Genomic DNA, 16764 nt, shown 5'->3' with positions numbered 1-16764 from the left:
CACCCCGCGTTCCTGGATTCCGCTGCCAGCCCGGGTCTGTGGCCTTCCTAGGGGAAAGCTGTCCAGCCCGAGCCCACACCATCTGAGGCAGGAACGAAGCTCCGCTTCTAGCCGAGCAAACCCTTCCGCCAGCCTCACGGCACCACCTTGTGGCTGGCTCTTGCCATTACAATTCCTTACCCGCCCCCTCCCTGCCACTCCCCCAAGCCAGCCCTTCCATGCCAATTACCAGCTTTAGATGATTAGTTGTTTGGTGTTCCGTGCTTGAGTGTTCAAAGGGAATTCTGTGTACAGTGTCTCTCAGTATTTTGAGAACTTGTAGTCATAAACACCCACATAGACTCAAGCATAGAACTGAGCCTGTACTTAAAACAATAAAGGGTTAACCCTAAAGAGACCACAGGTCAGTGGGGGGAGAGATGCCTTGGGGAGGAAGAAGAAAGAAGACGATCCATAGGAATTTCAGGTCTTTCCTGAATTCTTTCTCTTTTCCTTTTCCTTTCTTTTTCTTTTTCTTTTTCTTTTTCTTTTTCTTTTTCTTTTTCTTTTCTTTTCTTTTCTTTTCTTTTCTTTTCTTTTCTTTTCTTTCTTTTTGGAATTCCAGATATTTCAAACTGGGCTGGACAAGGACCAAAGTGAGAACCTAACCCAGTCTGTTAGCTATTCTTCTACCTTCTTTAAGAAAATCTACATATTCATCTAAAAAATGCAGGAGAGAGTGTAGAGCAGTTTGAATTGCTAGCCTGGGGTCAGCTTGCTTTGCAGTGAGAGCCCCGCTGACAAGAGGAGAGAGGAATCAGCCACAGTGCTCCTCCATCAAAGAGGGGGCTTAATTGTGGCAAGGAGAGAAACTGGCATGCCTAGTACCTGCAGAAGGAGCCTTGAAGTTGAATCCAGAAGACAGACCTGCTTTCTTTGAAAAAAAAAATGTTTATTTATTTATTTTGAGAGAGAGAGTAGGGGATGGGTGGAGAGGGAAAGAAAGAGAATCCCAAGCTGACCTCGCACTGTCATCGCAGAGCCTGACTGGGGGCTCAATCTCACGAACTGTGAGATCATGACCTGAACCGAAATCAAGAGTTGTTTACTGACTGAGCCACCCAGGTGCCTCCAGAAGACCTGCTTTCTACTAACTCTGTGACCTTCATTAAATTGCCTAATCTCTCTGGGCTTTGCTTTAAATTTAAGAATTATCCATTATTATAAGACCTTGGCCTATGTTTAAGCTGCATCTACCATTGCTTTGTCTTATAAACTTTAGTCAAACTGGTATATTCTCATTCTCTCAAACAGACATCACTGATTCTTGAGCTTTGCTAATACCATTATTTTTGCTTGGAATGCCCTTCCCACCCCACCTGTGCTTCTAAATTCTATGCATTCCCAAGATAAAACCCAATTCCACTTGTTCTATGTAGCTTTTCTGATTTTCCCAACTGGATATTTCTCCTCACCCTTTCTTAAATTCTCCCTAGGACTCCATGGGTCCTTCTCTTGGGTGCTTCATAGTATATTCTGGTCATTTGTAGCTTTATTTTATATCCCCCATCCATTTGTGGATACCACATGAATTCATTTCAGGTAGGATGCTTAACACTGTGCTTTGTCCATATTACATGTTGAACAGACCCCTTACTGAATGAAATGGAATTTACCTCCTTTTTGTATCTCATCCTAGATATGATTTCTCCCAGTAAGTGTCATGAACACCCTGCCTCTAGTCCTTTGGATGCTTTGCCCTCCTGGTGCTTCTGGAACATATGTCCTTCCTGTCACGGTATTTATCACACTATAGCAACTTCCTTTCACCTGCCTTTCCTACCATCTAGATGATAAGCTCCTTGAGGAGACACTGCATCTCTTAGATCCCCATTGCCTGCACCATATATACAAATAGTAGTAACTCAATAACTATTTCATGAGTGGATAAATAGATGAATATATGAGTAGATGTATGGAAATAGGGAAGGAGAAAAGGGGTTAAGGATGACCTTTAAGTTTCCTTTAAGCTCTAATATTTTATGATTACAGACTTTGGCTCTTTTGAGGGAAGGTAGTTCAAGCTATTTGAGAAACAATACAGTGATGATAGTAGGGTCAGTGGTGACTTTCCTTTGAATGGACTTTGTTTCTGTGGGGGAGCTGGCCTTCCCATTCTGTGGAGAATTTCATACTCCCTGGGCTCAGCCTGGCCCAGAACTTGGAAAGATCTCTGGGGTGTTCATTTTTGTCACCCAGCCTGGGTAGGAGGGTGGACGGGTAGGAGGGGAACCGTTTTGGGAAAAAGTGTTGGGGAGTGTTTGTGTGTGTGATGAGTCAGGGCCATGGAGCTAGGAGCCCTAATCTCTGCTCTGCTCTCTGTGGGGGTAGTTCTCACCAGTTGCAGGGGGGTGGAGGACCACCAACTGTCTTTAGAAAGTTTTCTTAGTCATAGTTTATACCAAGTCAGCTGGAGCTTTATGTAACTGGGCCTTTATTCCACAGACAACAGGGTATGATGGGGTCAAAATGGCTGCTACTCCTCCAGCAATGGCACCCACCTATTCTAGCCCCTCCTAACCACCAGCTGGGTGACATGCCCTTCCCTTAGGAAATAGTACTTTGAGGGCTAAAGGCCAAAGACACATATTTCCACTGGAAAATAGTTGGGGTTATCTTCATGAATTCCATGGGAATGCCTCCATGCCTTCTGGGGGTCTGTTCCATTCTCTCCTGTTAGTCCCACACCAGCTAGGGGCAGTGAGAATATAGTACCCCAGGACTCCAGAGTTTGCATGAGCCAAGCAGCAGGTGATGGTCAGGGCATTGGCTTCTGTTCTGGGCTGTGTTCCCTCTCCAGTGCTGCTGGCAGAGCTCTCTACCTCTACTTTCTTATGGCCTTGCTCCCCAGACAGAGAGAGACTCAGTATTGCATTTCTTGCCTCCAACACTAGACACAACATGAGTTCTATGGGGGATAGCTCCAGAGAACTTCTGAAATGATTGGAGGGATGGAGGGAGATACATGAGAAGAGAAGGAAACAAGAGAGAGGAGAGGTTGGCTGCTGGAGATTTGCCTAGCTCAGGACACCTGACTATTGGGTCCACTGGGGAGAAAGCAAAGCTCAGGGGTCTAGGGAGAGTTGTGGGGCCTTCCACTTGGCTTCTCCAAGGTAGACAGAAAAAAAAAGTCTAGGTTTTCTTTCCTTTGCTACTGGCTGGACGGAAAGCCTTCTTTTAGTGCCTCAGGTCCAAGAGGCTGGGGCTGTAAGCTTTGGGTAACTGTTTTTGCTGGGGCAGGGTACTAAGGATAGTGTGACTGTGGGGTCAGGTCCTGCTAATCCCCAGAACAAGAAGGAATAGAGGCATTTGAGAAGGTAAGCTGGAAAATGAGGATGAGATTCCTGACAGTGGGGATGGCCACTGTGGTCCAATAGTCTGGGAAGGAGGAAAGTTCTGGAAAGAGAGTTACAAAATCAGGTCTCTGGTCAATGAACATATTCTGGAAAACAAAAGTGGAAGCTTAGCAGGTGGTTTGCGGGAGCCTCCAGTCATTTGTTATGGCTCTGTCCCTTTATCAGTGCAGTGGCAGCAAGAGGCCTCCCTGAAGCCAGATGGAGAAGCCAGAAGGAAGGGCCTCAAGGCAGTCCTGAGAGTGAGTAGAATCAGCTGAGAAAGAGAACGAGGGTCGGGGTGCAGAGAGCGAGATTGTGAGAAAGGCTGGAAGTTCCCAGGCTAGTTTCATGCTGATCCCCAGATTTCTGAGGCATGCCTGCATGGTACAGGGCTGTTGGGTGGCCGGGTCAAGTGGTATTAGTGGTGAAGGAAGAATGAGAAAACATGAGTCTCCTCCTCTTCCCAGGTGCTTGGAAGCAGGGAGATGCACAGCAGTACCTCTCTGGTCCTACTGAACTAAGATAAGAGTCCAAGTTGGAGAGAGGCTGGACTTGTCCCTAAACCCAGAAAGGAATGAAGGAATGAGAGAGTGCTAGGAAAAGAGGGAGAAGGGACATAAGTTCCCCTGCACACCACCAGGTGCTAGGCAGGGACAGCGCCAAGATGGCCAGAGGCTGCAGCCCAGGGCTAAGGCAGGGCTAAGCTAAGATCTCTAAAATGAGATCTTGATTCAGGCTGCCGCCTTCTGTTTCTGAGCTTGTGGTACAAGCGGGGTTGGATCTATTTCTACCTTCACATGCTGAGCCCCAAATCCCTGGAATATCATGCCCTGCTGCCTTATCTGCAGTGCTGGGACACCATCCAGTAGATTATTTAGGGCTTGGGGAAAGTGTCCAGGAGCAGGGACCCAGGGCGCTTAGTGGTTAGTGTGATCTGTATCCACACTGCCAAGTTCTTGGCTCGGATTTGCTCCTGTGATTGATGTCCTAGGTCTCCTTTCTTCAAGATGCAGCTGTTCCTGCCCTCTCTCTGGACCTCAGAGAATCACCCATGATGTTTCAACTGCTTCGTTGGGTTCCCTCACTGTGCTTACTTTTAAGAGGAGGGGCACAACAGAGCAGAGAGGTTATACCTGCAAACATCAGAACCACATTGCCTGGGCTGAAAACCTGACTCCACCTCCAACTAGCCATATGACCCTGAGCAAGTCCTTTATGTCTCTGTGTTTCCATTCTATAAAAGAAGGCGAGTAATAGGACTTACCTTGTGGGTGTGTTGTGAGGGTTGAACAAGATATTTTGTGGAAAGTCATCTTTGTTCTGTGGCTTTCTGCATAGCAAGCTCTTAATAAATGTTAGTTCTTGTTTTTCTATATGACCAAGCCTTGCATGTCTCATCTGCCCCAAACAAAGACAGTGCATTCCAGCAATGCTGGCCTCCTCCTTCCTGTATCAAAAACAGCCCATGCTCAGCCCAATTTTTATGCACATAAATGTCCTCCCACCTTCTGTACAGCTACTCATACTCCCCCACTCCAAGGCCTAGCTAAAGAGCCGCCTCTTCCCAAAGTCTTTCCTGGTGATTCTAACCCACACAAAGCTCTTCCTCCCCTGACTTATTGTGCTTCCAGCCAGTGCCTTGAAATTTACCATTTAAACCATAGAACTTGAGAGCTGGAAGAGTCTTTGTAAATGATCCCGGTCAGTTGTTCTTACTCAGGAGTAGTTAATAAGCAGCGATTACATTGCTACAGCATCTGTTAGCACTCAACCCAGGCATCACTAATTAACCACAGCACTTCTGCTAAGCCCAAATGCTGCCTCAGAGTCCTTCTCAACACAGTGCTTCAGGAGATCAGCACTAACCCATCAGAAGTGCTACTACCATCCACAAGCCAGACAACTAGAAGTAATCTATATGGGTAAGGTAGCTGGAGCTTTTTGAGGTGTAGAGACCTGCTTCAGGCCCCAAGGCACTGGGATACAACACTTTAACTTGTCTTCAGGGCTCATTTGAGGGGACGAGGGGAATTGGGATGGTAAGGAGGCTCAGTCTCTCCTCACACAGACTGACCCAGTGTGCCCGTGCTTCCAGAGTCCCTGTTTTGTGCCCACAGCAGGCCATAGGAGCTTCAGTGTCTTGAAAGACAGATGGATGCTGGACATCAGGAGCCCAGAGTGGTCATCTTCATCTGTGACTGGTCTGCTTAGGGCCACAGGGAGTCCTTCCTTCTTTCAGGGTCTCCATCTCCATCCATTCAAGGGATGGAGAGAGAAATGGCACAGTGGGATGCCACCTCTCCTGGGCCCTGAAAGTTGTGGTGAAGGGTCTTTTGAATGGTGGTCCTTTGCATTGGGAGAGGGGGGCAGTAGGGGCAGTAGTGGAAGCATATGGCATGGAGGGGTCACAGTTGACATCCAGATTGTTGGAGGAGTTTTCACCCTTAAGTAGGAGTTCTGGAGAGCTAAACAGCCTCCTCCTCCTAGAAGCTGTTGAAAGGTGGCTTCAACATCAGCTCAGTCCCACAAGCTTCAGAGTGCTACCCCTCATGCTTGTTCCCCTCTCCCCACCCTAGCTACCTCTCCCAACCTTCTCCTCCCTCCCACGCCCCTTGAGTTTGTGCTGCCATTCAAGTCCCCTCTGCAGACCTGCATGGCCTCCTGGCTGAACTCTTTAGTCATGTCACACTTTGCTGGAATTTTCTTTCTAGAACTTAGATTTCATTATGTCATCTCTGCTTAGACATCACCTCGTTGTCTTCAGGAGAGAGGCAAACTCCTTGATCTCTACACTATTTACATTTGGGATTGTATAATATGTTGTTGTGGGGCCTTCCTGTGCACTGCAGGATGCTCGACGGCATCTCTAGGCCCTATCAACTGCACGCCAATGGCACGCTGCCCTGCCTCCCATGTTTTAACAGCGAAGATGGCTCCAGATATTGACAAATGTCCTCTGGGGGGCAAAATTGCCCCCGTCAAGAATCACTGTTTTAGCTATAACACAGGCTAATAACTTAGTACAAACCTACTTAGCTCTGTGCTAACGGCTTTCTATGGATTGTGTCATTTAAGTTCAGAACATTGCTGGAGGGTAGGCTCTCTTAGTATCCCTATTTTATAGATGCTTAAAAGGCACCCATTTGGAAGGTATCCAGATCTTTCAAGAAAGGCAAAGACTTTTTCCTTCTAGTGGCGTAAAACAGAGGGAGATAATTCAAAATCTCTTCTCCTTGAGGCCAGGGCCACAGACTAGTCAAGGCAGGATTTGAACCCAGGCTACCTGTTGGCAGGATTAGATTTCTCCCTCATGTGCCCTGTCCAGCCTGCTGTTTTCCTGCCACTCATCATGCCCTTCCCTAGTCACTGTCTGCACTCTGCTTCCCCTACAAGCTCCTCCACAACCTGGTGAAGTCTATTCACCACTCAAGGCCTAGGCAAAACTCCTGACCTCTTCTCTGTGCAGGCCCCTATGCCCCAGCAGGAAGAAGTAATAACTCCCTGTAGTTCACATACAGACACAGCCTTGGTGGTACATTCTGTCAGGCTAATTGTGCAGATGTCTGTCTTCCCTGCCAGACTGTGAGCGATCTGGGGGGTCTGGTTTGTCCTTTGTAATGATGACCTGCATGAGCCCATGCCCCCCAGATGCTTGAGGAATGGGATGAAGTGGGGAGGTGTGTGATACACCGGACACCAGGAGCAACAGTGTCTTTGGGCACACAAACTAGACAAAGCGCTTCTCCTATGGGCTGATTTGGCCCCTCAAAAGAGTACAAGGCTGGAGGAGCCACAAATGGCTGGAGTTTGGCCCCCTTGGCAGGAGGCCTTTGAGACATGCATAAACTGCAGTCTTAAGGAAGTGGTGGACCTCAGGCTGCCTGTCAGATAGAATCCTCCCGTTAGCTCTCATGAGGTTTAGTAGGAGTGAGCATGCATGTGTGTGCCCACTGTGAGTATGTGTTAATATGTGTGCTCATGTGGGAAGGTAGGCAGTGGGGCCCATGCCTGTGTGGAGTGACACTGTGAGCATGTGCCACATGCTGTGTGCATTTCTGTCAGGACATGTGCATTTCTGTACTGCAATACTAGCACATGTGTGCACTTATATGGTCCTATCAACATAGAATGTAGGTCAAGGGACCCACAGGCATTCTAGAACTCTAGAGAATGCAGTCTGCTCTCTGCCCTGCTCCCTTTGTGGGATGGAGGGAGAGAAAGATGCTTTGGAATGCCTTCCCTGGAAGCCACATTGGTCTCTCTTTTGCAGGCAGGGTTTCTGAGGCAGAGTACTCAGAGAGCTCCCTCCCTTCTCCCTCTTTATGGGCTGGAGGAATGAGCTCCCATGAGGACAAGAGGAGGAATATATCTCTTGGCCCTGCCCTGCCAGCTCAGACACAAGCTGGCCCCAGATGACTGGATGACTGTTGGATTAGGGAGCATGGTATTTCAGGGCCAAAGGTGGTGGTGAGTGGGATGGGCTGAATGAGTCATGGCCAAAGCCCAGTTAGCAGCTCATGTCTTGTTCTCTGTTGATAGAACAGAGAAAGGACCTTCCTGATAAGATGTCAACATTTTGGGGGTGACGATGGCTGGACAAAGAGAGAAGATGCAGGGGCCAGGGCCACTTCCTAAGACAGGGGCCCAGGATTGTGCCTGTAGCCACATGTTCAAGTGAGTGTGTCTACCTGGGTAAGTGTGAGGTGGGTGCAGGGCCGTGTGTTCACATGAGTTTATGTGCAGCCTGAGCTAGGGCGTAGTCTCAATGTGAACACGTAGAGCTCTATACCTATCCTATCAGAGAGTTCAGGTAGCTGGCATGGAAACGTCCAGGGACATTTCTGGCCTCACTCACATTTGCTTATACCTTATGGTAATCTGTGTATAAGTGTGTCCCCACTGCACACCCATGGAGCCCACATGTGCATTTATCTCTGCACTTCCAGGGGGGTTCTGACCTCTTGGCTCAAGCTGAAATTCACATAGGCACGTACAGCACTCACAGCCCCCAAATTCCTCTACATTTGAAAAAGACAAGGGGAAAAAAAGGGCCAAGAGACAAGAGGAGATAAAAATAGCTGAAAATAAGCTCTTCAGATCAGAAAGCTCCCTTTTTTAGTGACTCACAAATTTTCCAGACTGAGTGCACACACACACACACACACCCCACAAAACACAAACACCCAGTCACGCTGCCAAGTCATGCACACATCCTCATGCAGATGCCCTCGGTCTCATACATGCTCAGACTCTGAACTCCCAGGTAAAATACCCCCCAGAGGGGTGATGCTGTGGCCTCTGGGGGAATGCTCTCATCTGGAGCTTGGAAGGCATGATCCACTTCCCCAGTCCCCTGCAAACACATATTCATATCCATCTCCTCTCCCAGCTTCTTCTGACTTCTCACTATTTCTGGTCCCCTCCCCCATCTTGAAATGGGACGCCCGCAGGAAGAGGTGGTCTTGCTGTCCTACTAAGGATTACGCTGCTTTCTTCAGGAGGCTCTGATGCTGGAGGGCCAGACAGCTCTCTGCACAGGATCTCCAGAGCTGGCCTCACTGCTGGTGAGAGAGGAGACAGTTCCGGACGCCATGCAAGATTTATGAATGTGTTTTGTTAATTGCATTAGTGGCTCTGTGGGAGGATGGTGTGTGCTTAGGCCTTAAACAGGCAAGTGCAACAGAGGCATCTGTAGAGGAGACAGGACTGAAGCAGTGTTTACAGCATCCTGCAATCCTGGGGACACCACGGTCCACTCCTCCCCCACCCTCTTGCTGACACCCTCTTTCCCTCCACTGCAACTGTCTACATACCCCACAGGACTAACCCTTCCCCTCTTAGGCTCCTCTAGTCTAGAAAGAGTGGCCAGGTTGGCAGCCAGCCTTGAGAACCCACTTTTTGCTCACTTTCTTTCTCTCCCCTCCCTTCCCCCTCTTCTTTCTCCCTCCTTTCTTCTTTTCCTTTATCTTCTTTTCCCCTTTACATCCTTTCCTCCATCCTCTGTCCACCTTCACCCCTGTCTGTGAAGCCCAAATCTGCTTGGTTCTAAGTATTTACATCACTCAGGCTAGAAAGGTCCCTAGGTGCCCCCTAACCGTTTATTCACAGAAACATGACCCACTGGCTGAGTCTCTGGGGTCCCTACTTCCCAGGACTTAACTAGGCACCATGTCCCTGAACCTTTTAAGAAAATGGGGAAGTGGAAACATGCAAGGTGAAAGGGACAGCTAGAGAGGATTTGCCTAAAAATTTGAAGCCAGTCTGAGGAAGTGGCTGCTGGGCAGTGGACCCAGAAACATGTCATGTGTCCATGGTTATGATGAGCTCCTTAGAAAGTAGATGTTAGGTAACCATGCCCATCTCACTTGGGGTGCCCTCTTCTGGGGCCACTCTGGGACTTTGTTTCCTCTTCTTCAGCCTTTGGTGCCCTGAGTGATCTGGGACCTCAGCCTTGGCTGTGGCTAGCAGTGTGGGCTCTGCCCTTGGGCTGTCTGAGGTGGAATCCTGCCCCCACTTTCCAACTCTGAGTTTGATGAGTTTATGTCTCTGGTCCTTCATTTCTTTAATTGTCAAAGGGAATAATACTAACAATACCTACATCATAGGGTCCTTTATGTCTGTGGTGCTTAAAACAGTGAAAATAGGCAGGTGGTAAGGTCTTCATAAATGTTAGGTACATGACTCAGGTCAGCTGGCTTTACCTTTCTATGCCTTATTGTCCCCTCAGAAGCATGGGAATGAGGAAGGCTATCCCTTCTCTAGAGGATTTTCTGGGACAACAGAGAAGACCAGAGTTAAGAGTCAAGAGGCAGAGTCAAGAGTCCTGAGGTGGTACCCTCCCTCTTTCTGTTCCCCCATCTTGGGGGTGCTTGTGTCCACCCTACCTTCTCTCCCTCCTGCCTTTGAGTCCTCTGCACAGCTCTGGCCCAGCTCTGGCTTCTCATTACTGTATAACCACCTCTCAGAGCACGTTTCTCCAAAGGAGGGCCCAGGCTGTGGGGATGAGGCTGAGGAAGGGGAGGAAAGTGGCCCAGCAGGGCCCTGAGAACCCCATCCCCTCCTCCCTTCTCAGAAAGCCACCCTTTCCCAAGATGAGTTCTCTCCCCATCCCTCCCCCCAATTTCTTAATCTCCAGTGCATGTAGAAGCTGCAAAGTGGGACAAGGAAGGACGATCAAACAGAAGATCAAGGGGCTGAGGAATTGGAGCCTGTGTTCTGAGGCTAAGGTCCACCCAGATCATTTCTAGATTTAGAATTTTTCTCTTTTAACAATGGAGAACTCAGACTCCTGAGGTCCAGGGTCTGAGACAAGCTGAGCCCATCTGGCCCTGCTTGCAGGAGCTTTCTCTTTCTGACTGGAGAAGGAGGCATCCCCGCAAGTTCTTGGGCTGTTGTGGAATGCAACACAAACTGCATCAGGAGATCTAAATTTGGACTTTGGGTGGACTGCCCTGACTTCCTCAAGGTGATTGGTCTTTAACAGTAGATGAAAAAGGTCCTGAAACTCAACGTTGAACCATAAAATAGTTCTTGCACTTCTCACATCAGGACTTCTCTGTTATAATTCTTGTCATTGTTGGAGACCAAGCAGTAGTGGATATGGGGAGAGAGATACTCAAAAATTAATTAATCACATTTTTCTTTACTCCAGGCCCTGAACCAGGATGATATCTTAGATAGGTGAACAAATAGATAACAACCTTACCCTTGAGGAATTTAAAATCTAGAGCTTAGAAGCTCTTTAATATTGCAAAACATATACTCATATATCTAGGGAGCAATAGTCCAACGCTTTTATGTCTGTGAATGCTGCTAAGGCACCTAGCAACTGATTGCTAAGATCTGATTTCTCTGGATCCTGGATTCCTGATGCTTTAAGGCAGTGATTCTCAACCTTTTCCACATCATGCATCTCTTTATAAATTGATTAAAGCTGTGAACTTCTTTCCAGAAAAATATCTAGAGCATAGACACTCAAACATCTGCCTATAATTTGATGGGCATCTGAGCCCAGGAAGCTGATGCAATGATCTTGGGTTTAGAGCCCCTGTTTTAAGAGTGGGAGGCAGCTGTGTGGCCTGCACTGATGGATATATCACTGCATTTCCCAGCAGGAGCTGTGTAGCTGAATTGTAATCACAGTGTTCTACCAGAGTGGATTAGGGGAAGCTGGCTGCTTGGCCCAGACTCTAACTTTCTGAAAAATTTCTAAATTCTACCAAACAGCAGAAATATGCATTTGCAAAAATCCTAAATTATAATCTTGGTGAGGCTGCCAGTGAACTCTGTGACCTTGGCCAATTCTCTTTCTTTCTTTGGGGTCTCATTTGTCTTGTCTGTGAAGTGAAGAAGGGCTGGGACACTGAAGTAGAGTTGAGGTTCCTTCCATCTCTGATGTGCCCTGAGTCTTTGTCATGGTGGCACACAGGTATGTCTTTTACTGAGGAGACAGGACAAGGAGCGGGGGTGGGGGAGGGCGCGGGGGTGATGAGGGAGTCTCCAGGTGTGGCAGCCCTTGATTCCAGGGGCTGGACCTGAGCCCTGGTGAGGAAAACTCCCAGCTACTGCTCCGAGCTGTGCTCCTGGACACCCCCAGAGCTCAGAACCTCCTCCCCCTGCACCACTTTGCTTCCCCCTGCAGCTGATTGCCTGGGCCAGGGCTGCAGTGGCTGCTATGGGGATTTAGAAGCTAAGGCTGCCTGCTCTGGCAGAGGTTACAGCCTTATAAATCACAGTTCCATGGGGGAGGGTTCAGCACAGCCCAAACCCTTAGTGATGGAGGGGAAGTGCGCTTTTCTGTGGTAATAACCACCGGGGGCTTCCTGGGCAGCTGGGCCCCTCCTGTGATGTTGCAAGGCCTCTCTGTTCCTTGGTACTCATTACAGATATCTGAGAAGGGGTGCCCTGCACAGAGGAGTCCTCTCCCCTCCCATTGTCTGGTTGGGTCACCTACTTGAAGGGTAGAGAGGAGTAGAGAGGGGTAGAGAAGCATAGCAGGTCTGCTCCAAGACGCAATATGCTGTGGGTCTGTGCTGTTCCTGGGGCGTGGAAGTGGGCAATTCCTAATGTCACCTGTGGCCTTTAATCTTCTGGCCCAGCCATGGCTTCCACACAAATCAGAGGGCTCAAGTGTCTGACTCTGGGACTGGACATTGCAGGAGCCAAGTGATTCGATCTGCCAAGTCCCTCCTTTGAAATCCATGCCACCTTTTCCTTCTTCTCTCCCATGGCCTCCTCAGCACCTCCAGGCCAGAATTTAAATGTTATTAACTATAATTGATCTGCTTAGGTCCTCTGAGGGATTGAGAGGGAAGAGCAGTGAAGCCTGAGGTGTTGCAAGGTAGCAGAGGCTTCATGGAGCCACTGCCAGGGCTCAGGAATGCTCACCTTTTTGTCTCAGGGAGGAAACCCTTGGAAAGGAGAATAGAGAGGCAACTGACTCAGCTGCAGGAAATGCTCTTCTCCAGTTGGTGCTAGTTGTCTTCACACACTCACCCGTGCCTATACAGTACATATTTGCACACCCAGTATACCAGTCGTATGCTAACAGACACATTCTAAACCTGTCTATATAATTTCTTTCTTACCAGAAAAATATATGCAGACCCTACTCATATCTCCATATAAACATTCTTCTCTTTCCTTTCTTTCTTTCTTCCCGTACATGCAATTGTCATCAGCATATATGCTAACGTATAAAACTTTGAATTATCTAAAGCTCATGCATATACCCTTTCTTAACTCAGCCTTTTAAACATGCAGTGTATGGACATACCTAGAGACAGGACTGTGCAGCCCACATGCACATACCATGCTTCTCCATCCCAGACCTATGTGATAATTCACTCTATCACACAACTGCTCTGCTCTCTTTCCTTCACCTCTTGGTTGAGCAGCTATCCCATAGGTGGAAACTTCTTCCCCTAGCCACATCTCTTCCTCTGGAGTTGAGTATGTGAAGCATTGTCACAGAAGGGAAAGATTATGCTGGTAGGAGTCTAAGAGCATGGGTTCTTATAAGTTATTTTGCTCATTTATCTTTGTATAACCTCACATGCCTCATGAGGCCTTCAATAGATAGATACTAAAATTCAGCCTCAGTTTCCTCATCCATAAAATGGATTAAAATACTGTCTGCTTTATCTTCATGATGGCAATGTTATGTGCATCAAACCTGATACATAAGAAAGAAGCCTGAAAGTGTAATGTGCATCATACCCTGGGCTATTAGGGCAATTTGTTTCACGAGTGCAGTCCAAGAGCTGGCAAAGGTAGGGACCATATTTTCCTTGTGTGAGCTGGTCCTAGTGCTGCTGGTCTTGCCAAGGGCTGCTGGTCTAGGGCTCAAGGAATTCATTCCTGGTCCTGCGTTTCTTCTTTCTTCACCCTCATTCTCACTTCTGTCTGTTCTAGACACATCATGGTTACAGAGCCAGGGATCACCAGCACTGAGCCAAGCATCTGCCCTGGGCATGAGCAAGCATCTGCCCTGGGCAAGCATCTACACATGGGCCTGGCTCCCAGGCTTACACCTGGGAGAGAGTTCTCTGTTCCTGGACTCTAGGGCTGTGCTAACCAGCTGAGTCCAGAATTAGAGCCGCCATGGTGTGGTGAACTCCACGTGACAATTCACTCCAGGGTTGAATCTTTTACCTGTGCTCCCCTGCCTAGGTTTGTGGCAACCCCCCAAAAGCACCTTAACATCTAAGATGGTACAGGAAGGCCAATTTTTGCCTAGCCCAGAGTGAGTCCTCAGTGCTCCAAGCCACAGCGGCTGGTACAGGCTAGGGTAGCCCTGGAAGAGGGGAGGCAGGACAATTGAGGCCAATGCCAGCTTTGGAAAGAGGCCAGCAGCTGGCACAGAGCTGGCTTATGTCCAGTAAGAGCATGTGAGAGGTGAAGGGGCCATTCTGAGGGAGGGCTGTCTAGCTTTGGGGCTTAGAATAATCTCAGATTCAGCTCAGAGCCTTTATTTCTTTAGCTCAGCAATAACAAATTTGGGATAGTACTTGTCTCCTTCAGTTACTCTTCCCTGGATCACTGTTCGGAGAAAAAATTCCAGTGGGATACCGGGTACAGATAAACGTTTCCGGACATGCCAAGTGGACTGAGGTTGGGGTACCGGGAAACTGGGCTCCTGCCACTGGCTAATGGGCCTTGGAAGCTCAGGGCTCCCATAAGTGAACCTGGGAATGAACATGGGTGTAGTGGAAGAGGGGCCCCAGGTAAGCCTATCCCTTGCACAGGTCCCGCTTTCTGCAGGGAGTGACTCTGCGTGCCCCTCCTCCCTCCTCCAGCTCTGCAGCAGCACCAGGTTTCCAGCAGGCCGGCATGAAAGCCAGGCCTGGAGGGGGCTGGGCAGACAGGGACCAGAAACAGAACCGGCCTGGGGGTGGAGCCTATAAACACTGCAAAGCTCCAGCCTGGCTCCACCCCTTCCCAGCCTGGAGCTCAAAGGGATGACATCACCCAGACTGAGGGCTCCAGCCGAGAAGGGCTTCGCTAGCGGGGAAGCCGCACCTGCTTGGCTGAAGGACTTCCCGGCTTCGCCAGGCGGTGGTTCTCTTCTGTGTCCTGAATCTTATTCAGCTTAGGGGTCTCTGCTTGGGGGTCTCGGAAATGGCACATGGCTATTCAGACTTCCATGCCTGGGGCTCTGGTTCTTCCACCGAAGACCAATCCCAGGGGCAGTCCGCCCAAGCACCCCTCCCCCCACCCTGCCAAATGCGCCTTTTCCTTGCCAGCACAGCTGCGCTCCATTTTTCTGAGGCTCCATGGAGAAAGATTGGATCCCTAGTTCTGACCAGGCAACAGTCAGCCCACAGCAAACCCTTTGTCCCATTCCTGTGGGTCCGTGTCCCTTCCCCCACCCAAAACCCTACTGGGTGCTTGTATCGCCTGCTTGCAGAGCATATGCTTGGCTGGTTGCTTGGTGTCTGCTGTTTATCCGTCTCTTCCTACTTAACTTCTGTTTCTGCTTGGCCCATCTGGCTCCCGTGGTACCTGTCTTTCACTCGACTGAATTGTGCCTCCACGCCAACGCTGTGTTCCCCACCCTCCTCCTCTCCCTCTACCACTTCCCTCCCAGGGCATTGCTCTTGTTCACTCGGGTTACTGGCAGGAGCCCTGGACCTTTGGTGTAGGGAAGTGAGGGACTCCTCTAGCCTGGGGGACTGCCCCAGGCACAGCTGGGGAGCCTGTTGTGGGGGTCACTGCAGTGTTCTGGGGATGCCATTGGAGGGGTGTTGAGGTGGGTGGTGGAGCACAGAATGGAAATAGCCTTTGGACTGGAGAGAGGGCTTGGTCCTCGTGAAAACCTCCTTCTCCTCAGATCCTTCTGAGCTTCCTTCCTACTAGACTGCATTTTGGGGGTAGGGGTGGGGTCTCCCAAGTCAGAGTCTTGTACATACTGCTCTCTGTCCGCAGCAGCAATTGGAAAGTGACCTGTGAGTAGCGGCGGGAGAGAATGAGGCCAGGGAAGCCCCAAGGTTCTTCTGACCTAGAACCCCAGCCTACTTCCAGCTCCTTCCTGCAGAGAAGGGGCTGTGGCAGTCCAGTGGCTTGGGCAAAAGAAAAAAATGTTGGCAGCCAGAAGCTGCAGGTTGTTCATGGTGGGTACCCATAGGGGAAGGAATGGCCTTCCCTGCTCCCCTTGGCCAGGAGTACCCTGCTGGGGATCAATCCCATCCCAGCACATTGCAAACTCCTGGCACTAGGCTCCATGCTGCCAGAGCTACTGCTCTGCATCCCCTGCCCCTCCCACCAGCTTGCACACCCTTGCACACACTTGCACACCCATGCTGTGGCTCACACTTACCCCTCCAACACAGCCTGCTTTCTTCCAGGCGTGATGTGACAGCTTATGGCTTCCCAGGACCCGCAAAGGGGTGGTGGAGGCTGGGCGAGAACGGAGGAGAAGCAGTGGAGCCCCACAGGGGCAGGGCTGTTGTTCATCTACCTCTCTGAACCTGGGTTGCTCCTCCTGGCTAAGGCTGGATGCCGAGGAGGCTGCCCTGGGCCTGGAGTCAACAAGGATCCACGTGCTTGGGGACCATCGGTTGCTGGTCCCTGGAAGCATCTGCTTCCCACGGAAACCCACAGGGCTTGGCTGCCAGGCCTCGCTGCATGCCCACTCCTCTGGCTCTGTTCTCTGTCTCTGTTGTTCCATCTGCCTGCACCACCAGCTCCTGGCTCTGCTCTCTCGGCCTCTTTATTTCTCTCCCAGAACCTTCCTTCTGCTCCTCATTTCTCCCTATCCTTTCCCCGGTCTCTATCTCCTCTCCTCTCCTCTCCTCTCCTCTCCTCTCCTCTCCTCTCACCCCCCCCATCTCTCTCTGTCTCTCTGTCTCTCCCTCTCTCATGCATATTCAACAGCTCCTTGAAAATCCAC

General features: G+C 49.6%; 1 protein-coding gene across 1 annotated transcript in view; it reads right to left on the bottom strand.

Annotated features, from left to right (window-relative positions):
- The window catches only part of JAM3 (junctional adhesion molecule 3), a 120886-nt gene extending 105884 nt beyond the window's left edge, over positions 1-15002 (bottom strand). The window contains exons 1-2 of the mRNA XM_015537716.2: positions 14895-15002; positions 14028-14169 (exon numbers count right to left, since the gene is read on the bottom strand). Coding sequence (XP_015393202.2) covers positions 14028-14169; positions 14895-15002 — 250 coding nt within the window. The remainder of the gene's footprint in view (positions 1-14027; positions 14170-14894) is intronic.
- Positions 15003-16764: the final 1762 nt, after the last annotated feature.

Source organism: Panthera tigris, chromosome D1, assembly GCF_018350195.1.
Source record: "Panthera tigris isolate Pti1 chromosome D1, P.tigris_Pti1_mat1.1, whole genome shotgun sequence".
NCBI classification, from domain to species: Eukaryota; Metazoa; Chordata; class Mammalia; order Carnivora; family Felidae; genus Panthera; species Panthera tigris.
The sequence above is the reverse complement of the archived record's forward strand: the minus strand, read 5'-3'. Positions and strand labels throughout refer to the sequence as shown.